Genomic DNA, 24,543 nt, shown 5'->3' on the forward strand with positions numbered 1-24,543 from the left:
TACTTGTTCAGAGAGTGTTTTCATTTATTTATGTATGTATTTATTGATTGGTGCAGTGGAGCCCCAGCCGATAGCTGAGGGAGTCTAAATAGTAGACTGTGCTAGCACGTACTGTAGCAGACAGGGGATCCTATCCTTCGTACATCGATCTGGCTCGACACTCTCTCTGTGGCTGGTTTCATCCTGGAGAGAGACAGAAAGGATAGCTGAGAAGGTAGAGGGGAAGTGAGGAGGGAACAGGAGGAAGGGCGAAAGAGAGAGGAAGAGACGCTGAGGCAGTCGGGTGAATTGCTTCATTGGACTCCCTCAATTTTTAATCTGGTCTGATGTTTGAGGACAGACACCACAGATGAAAATACTCATTTTGGTTGTATCGGTTAGTTAAGATAACTGACATTTTGCCGTGATTGTAGGCTATAAAAACAGCGATGAAATAGGTAACTTAGAGTAAGTTATCTTTAAATTCCCTATAATGAATCTAAACATCAGTTTTCCCAAGGTGAAATATCCCATGTAATCATTTGTTCAGAATTTTGAGATAAAAACCTTTAATCATGCCATGCTGCTAAAATTGCTGCTATTATACAGTATCATAGGCATGCTAACATGCTGCTGTTTAGCAGCTGTATGTTTACCATGTCCAAAATTATAGTTTAGTGTGTTTATCGTGAGGTCATTAATCATAAACCAGAGTATTGGGTAAATGAAAAGTTTGAACGGATCAGATGAAAAGCGAGGAGATCGCCGATGTTGCTTCAATTCATACCGAGGGGGCCATCACACATACTTGCGTTACGATAGCATCTTCGGTATTGATGGAGAAACTTACTGATGCGACATAATCAGTAAAACCGCAATTCTTCTTTGCCATTCTCTTTACTGACAGGTCTAATGAGTGGTGGAGCGGGCACAAGTATCGATCCGTAAACGGATGTTAGGCAGCGTTTCTACATCCATTTATGGCAAACTGTGGGAGAGGAAATGAAGATAGTTCCAGCCAGTTCCGCAATGATTGACATTTATAAAACACAACCATAACTGGTGGCTGCCTCAATCCTTACAGTAGGCCACCAGGTTGCCCCTTTTTTTGACATTTTAATGTCAATAAATAGATAACATTTTACTTTTGAGATATTTAAGAAGACATTCAGATGCTACTGTCCCCTGTGCTTCACCTTATGTGCAACAAAGTCAAAATGTAGAGGAAGTTTGCAGGATTGCAAGACAAGGATTTGTTTATTTTTCAGTGCCAACAGAGCTAAAGGTTTGAAGTGGATGTTGGGTGGCGAGAGAGGCAAAGATCAATCAACCTACAATATGTTTGTCCTCTTCAATTAAGTAAAAGGAAGCAAAAAGTTTACAGGAAGTGCGGTCTTAAATTTTGAGAAAGATTAGAACAGTCTGGCACAAAACAGAGACTATACGGTGTTGCCATCATCCTGAACACGGTCCAAATCATTTAAGGTAATTATAAGAAAGTATCCCTATTAATTTTATTATGATAAAATACAAGCTTAAAATCTTTAACTGGCTTTAAATAATCAACACATCCTCTTGGATTGCAGACCCGTGACTGAGTCACACTAAAGGAGGCGAGAGAGAAGCCCAGAACCTTATCCTGAGCATCATCTCTTTTCTTCTCTTTATGATTTATTGATGACACTTTGGATCAGCTCCAATCCAGTTTAGGGGACAGCAGAAGGAAGAAAGAGTGTGAAGATGGAGTAGCGAAACAGCGAAGGTGGAAGAGATGTCAAGAGGAAGGGAAAGAGGGAGTCAAAGTGTTAGAGAGGCTGAGAGACAAACAAAAGGTGGGAGAGGATTAAAAAAAGGACAGAAAAAAAAAGACAATGTGAAAGAGAAAACAAGAAGGGAGGATACTGTTAGAGAGGCAGGTAGAAAGAAGTACAGAGCTGCAGACTGTTGCACCAGCTATGTGTAAGTTCAGACGTAGCTTAGTTTGAATGTAGCGGAGAATGGGAGTTAAAGGGATTGCACCAGGGAAGTTGGTCACAACACGGAGTTAAAATCAAACCTAAACTTATACCTTCCCCAGCAGGTATAGGTGACTGCTTATTAAATGTTGCTGTGGGTTAAGAGTTAGAAAGATGAGAGAGACTACCAATAGATGAGCCAAAGAATTTATTTCTTCTCATATGTACACTGGAAGTTAATTTCCTGTGACACTGCATCCCATTATATTCACGATGATGCATTATTGAGCGGCAAATTGACATTACATGGATTAAACAAGGGCACAACTAATTTTATGCTGTGTTCACTGGAGTTGGGAAATACGGCTAGCACTTGACTTTGACTGAATCTGATATGGTGGAAAAAACTTTTGTTGATGTTGTTATTTATGACCATGTGTTCTACTCCCATCCCCACCCAGGTAATGGACAAATGTGTGTTGTATCATATGCCTTAGTTGCTCCTTTTTAATTAAACAGTCTGTTTTCTGTCAATGATTAGTCGTTACATTCTCTTCTATATTATTAAAAAGATGCAGTAGGGGAAATGTTACGCTCCGTAATAATGTTTTGGTTGATGTCGACTTAAGCGCCATTAGGACAGGATTAACATTACAGGGGTAATGAAATATTCCCTGTGTTCCTTGTTAATTTAACTCATCGTTCTGGTGAGTTATTATTTTAACCACCGGAAAATTACAGGATGTGGCCTGTTATAGACATGGACATGGACAAAGTCAAAAGAGAAAGCCAAAAGCTTCCCCAGGGAGCTCCTGGAAACTCAAAGGGCAGGCAAAGATAATGCATGAGGTGAATTTGAGTGTGAGATTTTCGGTGTGGCTTACACCTCCGGAGGATATCAGCATCTCCAATCTAAATCATGAATAAACATCCATAAATCTGCTTAGAAATCTTATAAAAAAGACCTAATGGAACTTGCCTGAGAATGACCAGGTTTCAGGTTTCCTTTAGTATCAAAGTAATTCAGTTATAGTGGTCTGTACATCCATGCGTATGTTGCAAACAGGAACTGCTAAAAGCTAATTCAGGATATTTGTAATGGAGAAAAACTGTGAAGAAATATAATCTAAGAATCGGGGCTCCAAAGAGAATACCAGTATCTACTGATGGCATTACATTACAAGTGCCCTTTTGATCAGTTTTGACAGGGTTTTGTTCTCCCAATGGCTTTCATGTTTTTCTGTCATCATATTGGTTCTCAAATAGGCCGGTGTTTGTTAGCATGTTTCCCTCTTCCCAATTACCAAAAAATGTTTTTAACTTTCCATGCAAAACTCAAATTTCACATTGAGCTGATAGAAGTGTTTTAGAGGGAAAAGCAGGTCTTCCCCTTGGAAAAAAAACTATGAGATGCACTTTGGAATACACAGACATCCACCCGGACGGGATTTAAATTACAGGAGGACCCACGAGTTTGCTAAAAACAGTAGGTGATCACAGCTGTAGCAATCACTGGATGTCACTGGATATCCCTTACCAGCACAGGTAATGTTAAAATCACCCCACCGCCCCAAAGTCCAAATGAGGCTAAGTTATAGTTAAGTTATAGCATGAGTACAGATGGTGCGGCTAAACTACGCAGCAGGTTTACTGTGAAACCAGGTTGCAACCTGGCAATTAGTAGCAGTTACGGTTGACTTTACACTCAGACTTTCACTGCAACGTGCTGATGGAGCCAGTACGTGGTTAGCTAAGCGTGGTATAAAGACGGGAAGCAGGGGGAGCCAGCTAGCCTGGCTCTGTACAAAGTGGGAAAAAGACTCAGCTCTAAAGCTGACAAATGAACATGTTGTATCTTGGTTGTTTAACCCACACATACACAGAATTGTAAAATGTACTATTTCTGGTTTTAAGGGGAGTTATGTTAACTTGATTGCTTTAGATGTGCTGATAGGCACATTTTTTTTCATTACTTCCGGACAGTAAGCACATAATATAAGTTTATTTGAATGACGAACTATTCCTTTAATTTATAGGCAGTGTCAGAGAGAGTAAGAGAGAGAGAAATTGTCAAGTTGCAGTGCAGAAAAGAGAGAGAGGGCACAGACAAGAATAAAGCATCCGTGAACAATGATGGCCATTAAACAACTGTCCGCTGTCAAGAGTCCAGCAGTAAGTATCTCTACCCCCCCCCCACCCAGCCCCCAGCTTGACTGCTGTATTTTCTTGTCCTGGGTGTCCTTATCCACCTGGGTTCTCCTCCATTAGCTAGATTATCTCCCGACTACAAGTGGGTCAGCAGATCGGCCGTGCATTATCAGTGAGGGGGAGTGAGCATGGGAGGGAGCGAGGCAGTCAGAGGGATGCTGACTGGAGAGATAGAGGGAAGAAAGATAAAAATGAAAAAGGTTGAGAGGGAAGTGTGAGCAGCATCTTTAAAGTTTCCCTAGGATAAATTTGCATGTAAAACTGTGCCTGCATTAACATTTACCACTCCCAAATTAAATTAGTCATTGCTGAGCGACTCTCTCTGTGCACACAAAGTAAATACTCTCAGAGTGAAAAAGAACCGTACCTACCAATTAGAAAGCATTCTTCCACAGAATGGACTCCCCTGTTATTTTATGCTTTTGTCTGTTTTGTTATCAAGAATGTAGGTTATATTGAAATAGTTAAATGATGATGAAATTGCTTGTTGTACTTAAAAAAAAATACAAATGCCTCCTTAATTTCTGTATTATGAATGCATGAATCCTTAAAATAGATTTAGTGTTTTGTAACTACTAGCTAGTTTCAGCTAGAAACTGAAGCTAGATTTACTGCTTAAATCAGATTGCACCACTGAAACTCAAGAAAACATTTTTAGCACTGTCCAATCAAGAGCAATCAACTAAACTATCGAAACAGGAAGTCACTGTAGCATTGTAAGCTGACAAAACCTTCAAAAATTACAGTTTTTTCGGTGCAAAAATGTATTTTGTAAATGTAGGTATTTGTTTCGTTTAAATCTGCATACATTGAGAAATATGTGTGCTTCACTGTAGGTAGAATTCATACAGTTTATAATGAGTCCCATAATTATTAATAATCTAGTCAATTCTCATAGTTTATTATTACGTTTTGAGGTATGCTTTGTTATTTTTGTGAAATGTAATTTAAAATCTTCAAGAGTTACATCTTTGCTTTACAGCATTTACCAAGTCTCAGGACAGATACGAATGTCGACCTCTTTTACTCCTCACTCTAAGGCTGGATGTCAGAAAAGCGCTGGCATGAAGCGCTCTCCAGCGCCCTGCCAGCTATCTTGACAACATATCACCACTACCGCTGCATGATAGACTAGCATCACCCCTTTGCTTTTTGTTACTATCTGGTTACAAAGTTCAGGGATTTTCAACTAGAGACACTGGGCGCAGCGCATTTTCGTTTGGCGGCCACATGCGGCCGCATACACTCTCTCTCCTCATTGGGAACGATTGAAAAAAGACGGTGCCACTCAGAAAAAAAAATGCTATGTGGACACACACCCTTAGTAGGTTACATATTAGTTATGATGGAATCCAGTTCTACTGACAACTACAAACTTACAACACTTTGGTATTGTGAATACTCATGGGCTGACGCCTGACATCATGTTATAGAATTTGTGTGCGTTGAGGCTTGGAGTTGAAGCCTCTAATATTCAAGATTGGCCCGTGCTGCTTTAAGAAAGAAAAAGGAGGACAAAATAGTGTTTTTGAAATTTCACGGACTGGCCAAAGGATGTGCTACAATTACGGGCATTGTGGGTTCTCTAAGTAATAACATGTAGGAATCATGAAAATCATCATTGGCATGTGTATTTTGTGAGCTTTTTTATTTGAATGTTTAACACAGTAATTAACCCAAATTTACACCGTACAGAACACTTGACTGATTGGCTGGAGGAAGTACATTACTATCAGGTAGCGTTCTCATTATGGCATTAAATTATTATGATAGCTTGAAGGATACTCTCATTAGTGTGAGGCTGTTAGAAGCATGGCTTCTCCTACTAGTTGTAGGAGAAAAGGATTACTACGCAACACAACACTAAGGTGGAAAGGGACAGTGCTTCAACCAAAACCGACGCTGACTCACTTGAGGCAATTTATTATTTACACAATCTCTCACCATTTCTCACCAGAGTACTACTCCTGACACTTGTAAACAGACTTAAATTTGTAAAATCAGTGGAGTTCCCCTTTAAAGCACATTTTTCCCTAAGATATAAATAAAACGTTCTTGTATTTTGATTGATTGCAAGTGGCCAAGGTATCAGCGGGATTCAAGGCTCTGCAGTTATCAAAAAATAACATGCTTATAATTTTTTGGTGACTGAAAGAAAGTCCCTCTGGCCTGTTATATAAGCAGGAAAGACACATTTCTTTTTTTCTTTTTTTTTACTGTCATGTATTATTAACTATAGGCTGCTTTTATTTGTGTGTCTTGTTTTCATTTAGTTTAAGCAAACTGTAGGCCTACCTCATTGATTTTTTGTGCACTTTCTTCTTTTGTCATACTTGTTAAATTTATTACTAGTAACTTATTCAAGTTGCACCCTCTCTAAATATACTAGTAGACGGAGATCTGGTCCGTTTTTTTTTTTTTTTTAAATCATGGAATTACTTCATATTTAGTGTAGTGTTATGTGTTTACGCTCTGCTCCGCTACTGCTGTGCAGCAGCCCAAAGGTCGCATTGTTTACACCAGGGACAAGCTGATTGCACTGAAGCTGGCCGGCATGGTGACCAGAAAAATGACATTCCCCACCGAAACCAGTACACAGTACACACAGAGGATGCAGAAGAGGAATGAAGTGATGAGGTAGGAGAGCTGGGCCCAAACAACAGAGACTGATGGAGAGGAGTGTGTCTCGCTTCTACCATCACGGGCAACGTGAGATCACTGGTTAATAAGATGGACGAGCTAGCGGCCCGTGGTGAGGAACCGGAGGGACTTGCGTGACGGCAGTGTTATTTGTTTCACAGTGACATGGCCAGAGGAAGATACTCCAGATCCCATTGCTACCAGCTACGGTTTTCAGACAGCTCGTCAGACGGGGTGGACAGGAGGGAACGTTTCTGCAGCCCAGACACTGAACTGTTAGTCGTGGGGCTATGTCCATACTACATACCCAGGGAGTTCTCACACGCCATCTTAATTGTTGTTTACATCTCCCCCTCCGCTAAACCGGCAACCACAATTGACGTCATCCACTCTGTCACCGCGAGACTCCAGACCACCCCAGCTCTTTCTTCATGATCTCCGGGACTTCAAACAAGTTATACTGGATTTACTTACTTTTTTCACATTTGCATTTGTACATTGATCTATTCACCTGCTGTTTCTCTATTATTATTGTTATTTTATAGAGTTGAGCTATTTTAACAAAGCTATTTCCCTGCAGAGATCACTAAAGTTTTTCTGATTATGATTCTGATTGCTCATCAGGCCTTTAACAGAAAGTGGAAGAGAGTGCAAAAATGGGATGTAGTACTTAGAATTCCCATTTGGTTGTTGGAACTCTAAAGTGTTCATGGGCAACACACTTAAAGCCTGTCCCTATGTAGGAGTGCAGTTTTGTAGATAAGACTTCTGACATTTCCGTTTTGGGGCAAGGAGAAGGAGAAATCCCTCACATCATCTGATTGCTGCGAGAGAAAGAGAGATATTCAATAATCAACCATGACTGTTGAATAAGTTGGTTAACATTTGGGTTAGATAAGCAGCAGAGTGGGCTGATGACAGAAAGTGCAGCTGATTAAAGGGTTTCAATCAGATTCAGCATGAAAACACTCCATCTGTCTGTTCTCTCTGGTTTTTCCTCTCTCCACTTCTCCCTAATGCACATATTTTAATATGATCAAATTCTCATTATTAGCTGCTGTCCATGCAGTGACTTAAATAGCAAATAATGTCATAAAGTGGATTGTCACAAAAGGGTTGATAAGAGTTGGTTCTATGGCACATGTAGCATTTCCACTTCAACAATATTCTGTAGGTAGACACACACCATGGTCAAAACCACCCCACCCCACTCAGACACACACAAACACTCTATGAGCTGTCCATCACTCATAATTCATTTGCTTTGACAGCTTGCCTGTCAGTGATGTGAAGTCAAGTAGAAAGCAAACAATATGTGACCAAAGGAGTACCAGAGGAGAGGACAGATGACTGGTTATTTCAAAATAAGTGAGGAATGACAGGAGAGAATATGACAGAGCAATGTCCTGCTACGATGGTAAAGCAATGTAAACCTGTAATCTAATAACAAAGTCAATATCTGATGTAGTAAAGACAGCAGGGTTAAACAGGTTAAGCAGCCTGTTGACTGGGGATCAATCAAGTGGTGTGAAGAGTGAAGATAAGAATGAACCCAGTTCTGGGGTAATAATAACCACTACATGACTGAATTACTCAGTATTTAAGCATATCACTCAATATTTCATGGATGAATGCTTTGACTCCAGAGTGTTAGTGTTTTGTAAGCAAATGTCTAATGTGGTCAAAGAGCCCAAAAGCATTTCTGACTGAGATCTAATTCTGTACAGAATTAAAAAGTTTGTTTCAAACTATGAACATCTTTTTTTCACTATGTTAACACATTGTGGAATTAAGTGTGAGGACAAAAAACATAAATGATTGTAAAAAATGATTGCAAGATTTGAATATTAAGATGAGTTTACAAAAAAAAACCCCTCTGGATAAAAACCAAAGAAGTGGCTTGTATTTAATGCACATTTTTTTTTTTTTTAACATTTGACAAAGCAAGGCTAGTGTTTTCCCTGCTTCCAGTCTTTATGCTATGCTAGGATAAACACATCCGATCTCTGTACTAGACACATATGACATACAGTAAAGCTGAGTTCATCTGTTTTAATTTTGATGTTTATTTTTTCTGGCCACTTGAGGACAGAAGTCAACAACTAACGAAAATTCAAACATATTTTAGTTCAGCTGAGTTGATAGGGATTGTGTGTATCGATAGCATTAATGTGTTGTGTGTCTGGAAGCCTGACGAATGTAGGTCAATTCTTCACTGTTCTTTTAGCTCTGTTTTGGTCACCACCAACTCCTAAAAGAAAAATCTGTCTCAATAGCGGTTAAATATTCTGCTTGGTTCATTAGCAAGTTGCTTACTTTGTATGGTTGCCAATATGTGTGTTAAATTTAGTTTACAGCAGAGTTGCAGGTTGAAAAACCAAAACAATGGCCTAAAAGAAGCTAAAAGTCTTTGTAAGAGCTCTGGGGCACCGAGTTAGGTGATTTCCTGTAGATTTGTTAATGTGACCCCTTCCACATTACACACATTTATTGACAATGTAAAAAAAACAAACAAACAAAACATACATACCCAGAGCCATTTTCAATGCACTGTGCAGCCCAGCTCAGTGCCCAAAGCTCAGCTCATCAGTTATTCAGCACATGTATTTCCAACATTATTTATCACATAATTTCTTCACTAATAAAACAAAGTCCCCGGGCTCAAATCGAGCATGAGAAGTGAGGAGATTCCATCAAAGTTTGTTAATTCCATTCACATTTTCTCAATCTATCCATCATGGTTTGCATAAAAATAGTCAATAGGAAAACCCAGCCCGGGAAATGATGAAACAATATACACTAGTGAGGTTACTTTGGTATCTGTTTCACTACTGATTTGACCTAGATTTAGCCTTTCGATTCATCTATCACTCCAATATTCATTCTTATCCATCTGTCAGAAATGGGACTGGTAGCTACTTAACCTTATAACAGTGCAGTAGCTGCAGGAAGACAGATGGGTGGACTGGTTAAGCTTGACAGAAGACGGACAGAAAGATAGGTATAAGTAGAGAGGCAGGCAGATAAAGGTTAGATGAGGACAGGATGGGTTAAGCATTGGACACTGTCCTACATTCCTGAGTTGTCTTGCGTAGTTTTCCTGTTATAGGTCTTTCTGGGTGGCATTGCGTCTAGTGTGTACGTGGGTGTGCACAAGGTGTTCCAAGCTACTGTTGCCATTGTTTTGGAGGTGGTGTAGCTAGAAAGCTTTATGTATACCATCCTTCATGTGCCTGGCTGTTTTGGCACAAACACACACACATTCACCCTCTGCGATAAGAGAGGACAAGCTAAGAAGCAAGCTGTCTACACGCCCAGAAGAGTGAGTCTGTGTGTTTGTGTGTGTGTGTGTGTGTGTCTGTGTGTTTGTGTTTCTGTGTGTGGTTTTAGGCAAGCTGTATGTCTTTGGGTGCTTTTTATTGCATGACTTATGTGAAACTCATTACATTCTTCTGTGAGTTTGTCCTTGTAAGGATCTTTCCATATCAAATGTGCACACGTATCGTATCTGAGTGTGTATGACAAAATGTAAAACTGTTTTTCGTCCTCGATTCTGTCCCCGTCTGTAGATCTGCTTTCTGTGTTTTAGTTTGGGGATTCTCCTCACGCAAATTCCCCTTAAGGTTGGGCCTCCCCCGTCCTCTCCTGCTTCTCATTTCTTAATCCTCCTCCCGCTGCCCTTCCCTGTATCAGCATCATCAACAATGGCACGGACTCTGACAAAAACAGCGCATGACTTCCTGTCGTTTCCACCGTTTGTTTGATACACTCCATTTCACCTCGGCTGTTTCTTCATTCCAGATGAGGGGAGATGGGTCAGTTTTCACTGAGCGCACCAAACTTCATCTGGCTCTCATCAGGGGCAGCAAGTGTTTTTGCATGGACTGTTTTTCAACAGACATCATTCATCATCTGCTTTTAAGTTTGTTTATGGGACTCTGTCTGATGAAAAATTACCCTAATATTTGTATTATATTTCTCTGGGGATTTATAGCGTGTCTGTGGCACTCAAACATGAGTTTTCCCATTGGCATCCTGATAAGGTTACCATAAATCTCCCATAGGGTCTTTACTACTCTGCGCACACTGAAATCGTGCTGACCTTATTGTACATTTTCTATCTTCTATAGCTTGATAATTATTGAGTCTGACGTTGTGTTCAGCCAGAAAAAGAAAAAAATGCTTTAAAGAGTTGTTGTTTCTGTAAATGAGCTTACAACAAGCACCCCTACAGCACAATTTTTGTAGCCATTTTCCTGGCAAATGAAGATGACGTCCCTGCTCTTAATCCCAACCAACAAATGTCTAACTGGCTTGGTTGTTTTTCCAGCCAGGGAAAAACAACCAGAATTTTTCTTATATTATTTCTATAATTTTTCTGTAGTGACATACAGTATAATGTTTCTCCTCAGACCTCAAAAATGAGGTTTTAGTAATTGTCGGCCAGAAATAATAATTATTTTCCTTGTCGAGAATGCTGATAATTAATCAAATAATGTTTCAGTCAATAAAATATCAGAAAATGGTAGAAAATGGTTGTTCAAAATTTCCTGTGGCCCAAGGAGACATCTCTGATAATCTTGTTTTGTCTGACCAACAGTCCAAAAGCTAAAAATATTCACTTTACAAGGGTATATAACAGAAATAGTGGCAAATCTATATAACTGAGAAACTGAAAGCAGAGAATAGCTGGAATCTTTGCTTAAAATTGACTTAAACAATTGATTGGTTATCAAAATAGTTGATAAAATAGATTAATTTTCAGTACTTGACATCGATTGATCACCTAATCATTTTAGCTCTAAATCATTTAACTAACATTAATAATCACTAATCATCAAGTTATTTCTTTGCTCTTTGGGGCTCTCCATCCCAGACACACATAAAATACATTGTTATAGATTAAACCAGTGTTTTCCAACCTTTATGGCTTCTAATGTCTCACACAAAGCAGTGTCTATGAGTTGTTAACAGCTCCACCAAATAGTGATTTTTCCCTTTAAACTTCACACAGCATTTCATTTCAATAAATGTTCAAATGATCCAATATGTCACCAAAAATCCAAGATTAGAGAAAAAGTCTAAAAACTGAAAACAGATTTGTGTATCAGAACTTTGTTTTTTCTTCTCTCCTCTCCCTTTAATCATCTCATGCCCCCTCAGATTTATCTGGTGTGCCTGTATGTAAAACTGTATATAAAGTAGATCAAACTAGCTCCATCTTAAACAGTAACATGCTGCTTACACACTGATGATTTAGTATTAATTATCTAATAATGTCATGTACTGTAAAATAATATATCAGTCATCTATGTCAGTTCTCTTCTGTGCTACCAAAGCGGTATTTTTCTTCTAAGGTACTTTCTTCTAAGTTACTCTTTTATAAAAATGCCAGTTGATTCGTTTTGACCTGCATGTTCATGGCAGCCATTACACAGCTGCTGATGCGATGTACTTGTTCCCTGGGACCGGATGACACTGTTAGCTCTCTCTCCGCCGGTGATGGGAGGGCATCTCTGTGCTGCTCTGTTCACCCATTTACCTTCTCTATCTGGCCTGCAGACCATCTGTCAGCTCTGGGTAGGTGTGTGTATACTTATGTGTGTGTGCGAGAGAGAGAGTGTGTATTCCTGTTTTAGTACCGCTTGGGTGTAACAAACCAGAAAAGGCTCGCACTGTATCGGGACACCATAAAGTGTTAAAAGGGAACACACAACTTTGTACATTCATTAAAGGAGTTTCTTGCACTTAAAGTGACCAACAGGATTGTGCACACACACACACACGCATACTGTACACTGTCCAACATGTGTTGCGAATTTGTCAGACAGACAGACTTGCAGTCGGTGCGAGGAGGGAATTCCTTCATCTGCACGGCCCTGCACATGTGCTCAGCATCTGCTCTACACACACACGCACACACACACACACACACACACACACACACACACACACACACAAACACACTTAAGGAAGGACAGCAAGTGTGAGAAGATATGACGATAAACACTGATCAAGAAACAAGAAAAACGTTTTTTCAAGCATTCCACAGTCTCACTCTCTTCTAAGTGCTTTCCTTCGAACATCCCTTCACAGCCTGAGAGAGCCTCTAAAGAGCGGTTGGAGAGGCTGTTGAGAGTGTGTGCTGTCTCAAGGTTACGAGGCAGACGGATCTGATGCTGCTCTTTTATGTACTGTACCACATCCTTCTCTCAATGACGAGTGATTCACCGTCTCTTGACATCTCAAAGGGAATGCACATATGCCGTTTGCACCTTTGAAGGTCGATAGTGCAAGCGTGCATGTGAATTTATGCGTGTGTTTGTCAGGCACACAAACATTGCGTGTGTGCTGTGCTCCACATACAAGCACAAACACGCAATGTGATGTGTTTGTGCGTGTGTGTGGTGCTTTCCTAACTTTCTGGTGTTGTGGTTGCAGTCCAGTTGGCTCTGGAATGAGAGCATATTGTTTGCCAGACCACATGCATTGCAGTCATCTCTAAAGGCAAGAATGTAGATGTGATTTGGGACATTAGAGGATTAATTACCACTTGCCCAGTAAGAGCGGGAGAGCATGTAATACATGCAATATATAATTGGCTACATAATATTGCTCTCACATTTTCTGTGTTTGTAGTCCCAGATGATCAAAGGGGTTCTGCGGTATGAGCTGTGATAGCAATGAAAGTATTTGGTTTGTTGTGTTTACACATATTTTCCTTCTCTCTCTCCATATGTTGCAGGATGTTGGAGTACTCCCTCAACTTGCAGAATGTCAGTTTTTCAGCAGTGAGGACAGTACGCGTGCTGAGACCGCTGAGAGCCATCAACCGAGTGCCAAGTGAGTGCAGACTTACTGGCCCCTCACACTTCAGCTCTCTAACCAGACGCTGGATCTGCATACATTGTCCTCTAATATCACAACACTTTTGGCTTCCCCTGGAGTCACACAGACTCCTTTTGAACTGAAACTAAAGCCAGCTTGTGAACAACTTTTAGACTGGCCATGGATTTAGGCCATTGTGAGTTATTCTAAAATAAATTGGATGGTTTCCATGAAAGTTTGGTGTGATAACCTTGGGGTGTGTGAGGTTCCAATGTTTATACTCTTCACATTGACATATAAGACTCTATTTTGATCAGGTCCAGATATCTTGCCCCACTGTGACCTGCTCAACAACTCAAAACTGAATGTAGACTGACAACTGAGATTTGAATGCTAAGGAAAGATAAAGTATGGGAATTACAGAAAGAAAAAATAATCTATGTTTAGGTGAAAAGGAATTTCCACAGCTTTCATTACTTGGCAGCTGAATTAGGTGCTTCTTCTCTTCATTAGAAACAAATGGCCAAAATGGACAATTGCCATTAGCCCAAAAGCATTTTAAATCCAATGGATAGATATTAAATTGTGAATTAGGGAACGTATTCAATTTCTTGCTGAGAGTGAGATGAGAAGATCAATAGCACTCTCACAACTGTACACTAAATTTAAAGCTAGAGCCAGCATTTTCACCTTTGTGAGAAACTTAAGCTAACTGGCTGCTGGCTCTAGCTCCATACAGTATTTGTGTTCCACCATGAGAGTGGTATCCATCCTGTCATTTAACTCTCTGCAGTTTTTCCCAAAATGGCAAACCATTCCTTTAAGAATCCTTTAATATTCATACATAGCCCTTAATTAAAAAGTTTGAGTACTGCTGAAGTACAGTCACAAAACAGTTACAAAGTACAAAAGCTCATGATGTATGATAAATTTAGTTCTTAATTAAGGCTAAAAGTATGAAGAAAAAAAAACATGTTTTCAGATGCTCAGAGCGTGACGTGATCTCTTATCTGTCTGTACACACTGTTCCCAGATTAAGAAGATACTTGCTTCAATTTATTTGCCAAACAGTTCTTGCGTACTGGCAAACTAACACAACGACAGGTGGCATTAAAAAATGAAGTGTCTGCTTTCTTCCATTTCCACTTTGGTCATAGATATCAAGCTGACTTCTGAACTCAAATGTCACATTATTAATATCTAATTCAGGCATGGAACTTGATAACTTGGCCTGAAAGAACCCAAAGGGCAAAAATCAAACAGAAGTCACTGTATATTCATTTGAAAGGCCTATCTAAGAACTGACTCATTTAATAACTTATCACAATGACCAATAAGTAATATCTTGCTTCTCACTATTAATCAGGTTTAGTAGCAGAAGATATAAGATGCACAGTTTTACCTTATCTTAATTTAGATGTCTTCCACTCCTCTGTCATGGTACTAGCTGTAATTGGTGATCATGCAGGTGGATTGGATTCCCACACAGCAGTGGAATGTAGGTCAGGGACAAGCTGAGCCACACTTAGTATGCTGCCTTGATTGTGTCTCTGTGTTTTGGCTTTCCCCAGCCAGTCAGATTTATACGCAGTTCTCCAACCCACCACCTTTTGATATAGGACTATAGTTCATAGCTACACTCACACACACACAAATACTATCACACTAATCATAAATCCCTGAATTGCTTGTTCCATCTGCCGTCTTCCACCCTCTTTCTCACACACACACACACACACACACACACACACACACACACACACACACACACACACACACACACACACACACACACACACACACACACACACACACACACACACACACACACACACACACACACACACACACACATATTATCTTAAGCCCCAAAAAGTTCCATAATCCTCTCCCCTTTTCTTCCATCAGTCTCCATTAGAGTTTAATCAGCACAGATTGAATTTCCAGTGTGCACATTAATCTTTAAATAAATCATAAGCACTTTTATACCCACCCAGCAGTCCACCTTGTGCATTCATTCTTACTTTGACTTCACCCCTTGCAAAGTTTACAGTTAAATACAGACCCTAAATATGTTATTAGCTTCTCAGTTGCTCAGAGGAGATTGTAGGCGAAATGAGCAATGATCCCCAGTTTGTGCGTGTGTGTGTGTGTGTGTGTGTGTGTGTGTGTGTGTGTGTGTGTGTGTGTGTGTGTGTGTGTGTGTGTGTGTTTGTGTTTGTGTGTGAATGTGTGTTTATTTGTGTGCATGCAGGTGTTCACCCAGTTTAGGTGCATGAATGGGACATCAACCTCCTTCCCGTCTCACCCATCCCTCTACCGATGACACTCCCAAACCACTACCGTAATCTCACCTCTTGTCAATCAAAGCCGTCGTAGGTGTCCACCAGTGCTCATTAGGCCACATATCCGCACACTCAGAGAGCACGTAGTCATGCACACTGACTCGCTCATTAGGCATCCAACCATTCCTCATCCTAATCACAGGACTAATAGCGGCATTAATGTGTGGATGATTTGGTCTGGTTCTGGCCCTGTGGGGAAAATGTCATTGGGTAAGGTGTGGTGGTGGTGGGGGTGGTGGAGTGGGGGTCCCCATGCATTTGTGTGGCTGATATCTGTCTTCTGACCCCCCCCCTTCATCCCTTCTGCTACCTAATCAAGTCCTACAGATAAGTTTGCAGCATTCATCATGACTCTGGGTGGCGATGTTTGTTTTGAAGCTCTGGCTATTTTGAGGCACACTTAACTGAATTTGAATGCATGGGTGCTACAGTTCTGAGACGTGAATTTATTTCCTACATGTTAGATGAGATTTACACCAATGAGCAACGTTTTTTTCACCATGTTTTTTACCTGCCTAATTGGTGCAACCACATTAAAACGAGGTTACAGAATAGGGATAGCAAGCAGTAGATGGTGCAAGATTAAGTGTGACAAGATCCACGGTTGTATCAGCGCATCAGCACTGAGTCATACATATAAAGAAGAACCAATGCCCTAGTTACACAGGAATGAAGCATAGCATTGGTTAAGGCAGAGCACTGAAGTCATGTTTGATTGCATTAGCTGATTGGCATTAAATGTTTCATTCATGCTTCACAATCACTAGCTCATTCACAGCTGTGTATCTATCAGCTGACTAGCAGCATCCAATTATGTAATTAGGATTCATCTTGTTAGAACCCTGAATATCTGTACCATATTTTAAGGCAGCTTAAAGTTTTTGAGATTATTATACTCTAATTATATACTTTATTATACTCTAAACCACAGTGTTGGACTGACAGACCGACTGACCCACATTGCCACTGCCAACGCCACATTGCTAGCAAAATATAGGGTTGTAGTGGTTTAGTTTTTTACAGGGATTCATTGGCTTTTTTGGGATTGCTTCTCCATGTGTTATGTTGAGAAATGTGGAAACTGCAGTAGCAGCTTCAGTGAATGACTTTGACAGCATATTGGTGTTAATCGAGGCAGTTCATCGGCCTACTCAGCATAGAGACCCATGATGTTTCAGTCACATCTGGACAGCATTTTTGGGATTTACCTTGTGTGAATACACTACAGTCACCCAGATTATTCAAAACTTGAGAGTTACAATAAGCATTAACATAAATGCTAGTGGTCCTAAGTGATTAGCTGGAATTCAGGGCTCATGTGTAAAACAGCTGAACACTCCATAGGTTGACAGAGAGCCACTGGGCACACTAAAAGCAATTACTATGATGTAATGAACAACAAATCTATGTAATAGAGCCACTGTGTAAATAAAAAACCATTTTATAACGCAGGCCGCTAGAAAGCACATTAATCAATCACACTTTCATCAGTATGAATAGATAGACTGCACAGAATGGATCTTCAGGTTACTGTGTTGAATAGGGAGCCATCAATTTTAAAGACTATAAATCCTACGAGAGGAAAAGGCATATGTGATAACGTCTGTTTTGATAAAAACAGGAGAAATTTATCGTCATCCTGTATACTGAAGATGTAGCCGTATTTCAATATCAAGTGTAAATGTAGTCCTCTAAATCATAAATTTACACAGTCCACATATCAGGTGCATATTAATGCCAAGTGGAAACAGACCTAAGGCTGATATATAGCTGAAGATGAAGACGAGACAGTGCTGTACCATTCAGCTGATGTACACACTGTAGATTAAACAGCTTATATATTATGAGTGTGCATTTACAGGTCAGCAGGGTTCATTCAAACTGTCATTCCAAGGTGGTATAAACCTTCCATCTCTAGCCTCTCAGTTGGGTTTCTTGTTGATATTTGTCCACAGCTGCCAAAAATGTAAGCCATCTGAACCTGGATCAGTAGATGTATAAATTGTTAGTACTCACATCCCTCTGCCTCGCTGTCTACAGCCCCACGTCGCTCTTTTCTCACTCTGTCTCTGTCTGTTACCTCTTACCTTAAGTCTGTATTGGACCAGAAGGCTGGAGCTCATCTTAAAAAAAACACACACACACACACACACACACACACACACACACACACACACACACACACACACACACACACACACACACACACACACACACACGCACCCTCAGACTTGCAGTAACGAACACATTGTTCCTGGGCTGGTGTCCACGTCCTGGGCTCTGGCATTGATTGATGGACTAACATGGCAGTTCTGCCAATGGAAGTGACAGATACATTTTGCAGGCTTCATCCATCGTCTCCCAACAAAACGAAAAATCCCAGGCTGTGTCACCACCACAAAACCACCGACCGTCTTCCACCCGATTGGCTATTACCCTAATGTCCTAGTACTGGTCCTAAGGGACCTTGCACCGGGCCTGTCATTGGCTACATCAAGGCAGAACTGACAATTTGTCTTTTATATTATTCAAATATTATTATATTATTCAATATTCAAAGGCAGTGGCTGGCCACTCGTGTGTCCAGAATACAGTATGTTTTCCTGGGTGACAGAGGAGGATCCCCCTATCTGGAAGGAAAGAATATTGGACACTGTTCATGGCATGGAAACAGATATGGATCTATGGCGAGGTTGTATCGGGAGTTTGAATGGGTATGTGTCTGTCTACTAAATGGAGAGCTAAAGAAGAAAGAAAGATTCTAAATCTAGATTTTCTTAATTATTGAGAAACCAAATCTCCTATTTTTCAGCTTTTTCAAAGCAAACAGTGCTTCCTCTAAGTATTAAACTACTGCAAACTTTAACATTTATAATATATTGTCAGCAATTGCTACTTTTGTAACCTTGATTCAGCTGCTACAATATGCAAATAGAAGTGAAGAGCTGCCTTAATGGGTTTTAGTTTCAGGCCTCAAGGCACTGAAACCTAGAATACTTTGATATGCTGAAATAGAATTTTTCTGTCTTTTACTGTTTGAAGCAGTAAAGGTGCCATTGTTATACACAGGGAGGAAAAATAACTTTTTTATCCTCTGGCTAAATTTCCACATTTAGTAGACATTATTTTGTTCAAGCCAACATATTTTTGGAAAAGAGAAGGACCTCGGGATGATGGTTGCTTACCTGCCAAAGTGCCTGTTTGGTGACCATACCAGCCAGCTGCAGTCTGAATTTGCAATTCATTATTTGACTCCTGGCTAGCTTTAATGTGTAATCCAACCCTGGTTATCAACAGTTCCTCAATGCCAAAACCAGCTGGAGTTAGAGACATAAAGGTCAGTTTACGGGGACAAGTATCCAGCTTGTGAAAACAAGTGTGTAATGCCTTTTGTGTCCCGAGAGGGGTTTTGTCCTATGGCTTTTGAGAAAATAACCCCATATGATATCATCAGGGTTATCTCGGGTTGACCTAAGACCCAAAATTATGTATTAACTGTATTTCACCAAATACTTTCAGGGATAATGCAACAAAATGGCACCATTTATTTTCTTTGTCCTTTCTCCTTCCCAACATCTTAATAAATTCAATTTGAAAAAAAACTTGAACCCAACCTGAGCCCGAAGCTTTACGCAACAAAGTTGGGGGACTCACAGGTAGAGTTCTGTGAGGTGGTGGGTTGTGTAATAGTAGGTCTGGAAGGAGGCAATATTCATGGGTAACTAACTGAAGAATCTGAATACAATGCATCAAGGTTTAGGGCGATGGAGACATGATGCCCCAGACCTGAAAATGAACAACAGATATATCAGGATAAAACATTAACATGCTTCCCAGACTTGATGAGTCTTGATGACACATGCGATGCCATAAGTTAGCCACGTTTTAGCTTCAGTGCTGAGTGATAAGCCAGAGGCAGCATTCAGTAGGTTATTATCACAGGACAGAAACACATGCACACAAACAAACACACACACACACACACACACATACACAAACTGACTCTCATGTCTCTGTCTTCATAAGACTGAGTCCAGAGCAGCCCTTGCACGCTTTCTGATTGCTTAGCCACCGCATATGCCCTTTCCCCAAAGCCTTATCAGACTGGCACACACAGAAGTAGCGCTCGTTCTCCATGCTTTGTTGGACTTGGTGTTTGAGAAGCTCCTGGTTCATATACACTGTTTTGTACTTCTGCCCAGATAAGCCCCTAAAGGCAATAAGACCAAAACAACATCATCAAACTCCCAGCTCCCTGCGTGCTCATGCAATCCTCCTACAGCACATTGTTTGCCTACCCTCAGTACTGTAATTTAAGAGTTCACAAGATCATCCTAGCTTCTGTTCTTCTCTTAACTGTTGGGAGGGGGCCACAGGGTTTTATAGCAAGGCCTAAGTAACCCCCTTGAATTCTGCTGTGTTATTGTGATGTGCGGACAAGAGTGATTGCCCGGAGGAGTCAGGGGATTGGTTTGATTCTGGGACCCCTTTTTTGTGAGCCGAGCTGAAGAAATAAAAGACTGATAGGGTTAGAACAAGTTCAGAGGAGGAAGTTGTTTGCCAGACGATGAAAGCGAAGACTGTCACAGAGTAATCCGTGCTCTTCACTGTCAACCTGTTTGCAGCTAAAAACAAAAGATCTTGTTAGTTGACTCTCAATATGACAAGAACAGCCCCAGCAGCTGTTGGCAGGCAAGTGATTTTTTGTTGCTTAAAGGAAGAATATGATCTGTTCTCTTGCAGTCCAACTTCATTTTCAGTTAGGGTTTTAAGCTGTGGCAGTTTCTTAAAGCTTTAAATGCCGTTCTTTGATCATTTGGAGTTGTGCTGTGGTACAGTATTCCCAGATAGCCTGGAGACAGGTAGGCAACCATCTACCCAACACAGCTGTGATTTGTCAAAGAGATCTGAGTTTAAGCCGTGATAAGGGCTGTTTTTGAATGTCTAGCTTTGTAAAGGTGCAAACTATGTTTCTTTTAAATGTTTATGCTATTGAGAGAATGATGTTGTCCAATTGGGATGTTGTGGATACAAAAATCAGTGATCTTTTCAGGTTTCTTTTTTCTTTTTTTATACAGTACAAGGGCCTTTTTTGTGACACATGCTTAGAATGAGCTATAAATATGTCCAACCCTAGCAGCCTTAATGTAGAGGTATTTGTTGTAGACAAACGTTGAAGAAAGATGAAAAACATCACAGACAATGAGGTTAAGATACAGTATCATCTCTGGAGTAGGTGTGTGGGAAAGCATCCCAGCATGCATTGGAGCAACAGATTTATGGCTGGTGCTACTGTATTTTATAGTGTGTGCTACAAAGCTTTCCACTATTTTCTCACTTTGTTGTCATTCAGTTTTTTATTACGCGCAAATGTGTTTAGATTCCCAACAACTGTAGCATGCACAATTAGTCAAGGGCATTAATATGGTTTGATTGAAAGTATGCTCCATTCCCATCCAAATTACCCGCACTGCACTCCACAAATATACTTTTAATTGTCAAACTTTCTTTTTGATAATATTTTATAGCTGAGAAACCTACAACGCCACAGTACTAAATGAAATTCAGGGTAACCAAACTGTTTAATTGGACTCTTTCGAGTGGCTTGTCCTATGATAAATAAATGAAGATACAGGATGGGAACATTATTTTAATATAATTCATAGATTACGAATTTCAATTTGATTTTCAATCTTTGCACTTTAAAACTGTTTTAGCATAACAAAAAATACAGTACCTAGCTCCGTTAAATCAATTAAAATTAGTTGTAACGAAACAAAACCGTAATGCAGATTGATAACGACTGACTATTATAAACAAATCCTCTGGATCTCCTATATGAAATTATACAGTACAGGTAAAACAAGATGAAAACAAAGCATTAATGACATAATTTTACTTTGAAAGATATTATTTCCTTGTTTGTTTGTTTGTTTTTTCCATGGAAATGGATGTTGTCAGGAAAGATAGTTGAAAATTTATCAGTTGTACTTAGGTGGTTGAAAGTAAAGTTGGGATTTGTGTGTCTGTAGGACATTAGGAATTATTTTACCCATGATTACACCTGTGTTTAACGGTGGGCAGAAATGAGCAAACAAATGATTTAAGCACAAAACTGTACTCATGCATGACCGATAATTAAGGCCCCCGCACCTAATTAGATCACTTTCTATGCGTAATTTCATACAAATTGGTGAACACAAAAACAGGTGAAGCCACTTGGGCAAATAAAACAGCAGGTAAACAGAGTTCAGATGGTTCTCTGTCCTCTTTTCTCTCCCTCAGTTTTTATTTTTCTGCATGTACTTTCTCTTCGGGTCACATGGCTTGTTTATGCATTTCCATTTCGGGGACGTCATGTCATCTCCGTATGGAGTCTGACATGAAGCAAGTTACCATCCACTCAGAGCAAATAAGAAGAGACGCAGGTGTACGCTGGCCCTCGACTCTGAAAGCCCATTAGTACACAGTACACAGATTACAAAGCTGGCTGGGCCGGAGCTGGACCTGGACAGGAGAGCATAGGAAGCAGACCTAATCTGCCTGCTAACAGATGGTTCCCTCGATCACACACAGCCACCCGCCTGCCAGCCATGTTGGAAGGGAGTCGCCGCCCACGGCGAGGTTGGAGAGGGCGCACAGAGGGAGGACAAGATGATTGTTATTGAATATGAAATGTCGATCACTTGGAATGAGCACGCTATTCAGGTTGGGAGAGGCTCAAAGGATTGGTTCTCTTACCTGGGAGATAAACACAGATTCTTTTCAAGATATTCAGGTTATCCTGTGTCACTGAATAAAGACTTGTCCTCATATATGACTGTCTTCCTGCCTTCCTCTCTATTATTTTATTTAAAGACACTGAGCGTGTTGTCATTCTCTTACTACAACTGTTCCATAAATTAACCCCTTTTAAGCAAAATATAATGAGTTTTTGCAGTAGTCCTCACCCTTTGTGTCTTCAAACACGTCCACACCTCTCCAGCCATTTTGGCTTTCTCCCTTCTTTAAATAACTTTTCAATACATTTAGATTCACTGTTTTGGGGCCTATCTCATTTCACATCCCCTATGCAACTGGATTTGTATTTGTTATGTTTCCCCATACCGCCACATGATAAGCATATACAGACCTGGAAGTGAATAGCACATTATGAAATGAGGCCTGATTAAGGAACGTCTTTAATTTTTTATACATTGTTAAAGGGAATAGAAATACTTTGCTCAGCAATTTGTATAAGTGGAATTAGCACAGTTTATTAATGAAACTACCATCACCGCTAAAAAATCAACTTACATTATAATTTATCATAGGTTTATCTTGTGAATTAGGTATACAGTTTACTGAAGATGATGCATTTTGAAAAAACAATCTCAACTCTAGCCTCATAAACAACTTGAGTTAAAATTGTTACATTTTTTGAATTCAGTGATCATTGTGACATGGATATTTTTTGAGGATTGTCAAATTCAAACCCTGCTCCCTGGTATGGTGAATGAGCAAAGATACAGCAAATAGTTGGTTTTGCACTCTGCATGGGTGCAGCTGTCAGAGGTGTGAAAACCAGCATGTGCATTTTTTAGTATTAAATCCTCATTGTGCAGCTGTATCGCCGCTTTGAATCGCAGCATATGAAACCAGTCACTGTGCATCGGCCGGCAGCGGACACTAATCCCAGTTGCTGTCACTAAGTCAGGCACAGCTAAGCAGCATCCTAACAGCTCAGCACATTACACTCCGAGGGCAATCACTCGGAGGAGCCGCTGCTTAATCTGTGCTGTATGTATGTGCATGTGTGCAGTTTGTGTTTGCCTACAGTCAGCCGGGGATGTTTGTGTGTGTTCCTGTACTGCTCATCAATGACCAGAGAAAGAATGAGTCGCTGTTGTAGGCAGTGAGTCGGGTCTGTCAGAACGAATGAGCTTCCACACCTCTGTGACAGCAGCTGAATGTGTCACAATGCTCATTCTTTGGGATTTCAGGGAAATGAAGTTAAAGGGGTGTTCTACTGAGGGTAAGCGGCAACTAATTGCCCCAGGTAGTGACTCACAGTATCATTTTTACATACAGTAACTTTCCGTACTTCTCTTGAATCATCACAGGATTTTTCTCTTGTAAACAGCGCGGTAGCACAGCATTTAATAACTTTTTCACAGTGCGATCATGAGAGCTTCGGAGATATATTTTCTTTATGACTCTCATCTCACTCTGTGATTGTATACACTGTTATGCTGGTAACTGAGCACTGCATCCAGTGCATACTGTGGCAGCTTTTACACAAATTAAAGTAACTTGAAAACAGTGTTTTTCATGAGACTTGGATGCCTTTCAAGAGTTTCTGTGTTTTCATTGCTGTCACTTTCTCCCCAGAAGGGTCTCCCTATTCACAGCTTTCCTTTTGAGAGAATGATGGCTGTGAAAGACACAATCCAGACACGCATACCACCCCGCAGATGTTCCGCACTGTCACTCATTCTTCTGTCCTTCAGTTGTACCATTGCTCCTCTCTTCCCTTTATCTCCTCCCTGTCTTTCCTGGCTGTCTCTTTCTCATTTGTTCTCGATATCGGAACAAGTCCACAAAATCTT

At 40.3% G+C, this 24,543-nt stretch overlaps 1 protein-coding gene across 1 annotated transcript in view; it reads left to right on the forward strand.

Annotated features, from left to right (window-relative positions):
* Positions 1-24,543, forward strand: part of cacna1g (calcium channel, voltage-dependent, T type, alpha 1G subunit) — a 254,326-nt gene that overhangs the window by 110,625 nt on the left and 119,158 nt on the right. Inside the window, 1 exon segment of the mRNA XM_040135842.1 lies at positions 13,528-13,625. Coding sequence (XP_039991776.1) covers positions 13,528-13,625 — 98 coding nt within the window.

Source organism: Xiphias gladius, chromosome 9 (assembly GCF_016859285.1).
Source record: "Xiphias gladius isolate SHS-SW01 ecotype Sanya breed wild chromosome 9, ASM1685928v1, whole genome shotgun sequence".
Lineage (NCBI taxonomy): Eukaryota > Metazoa > Chordata > Actinopteri > Istiophoriformes > Xiphiidae > Xiphias > Xiphias gladius.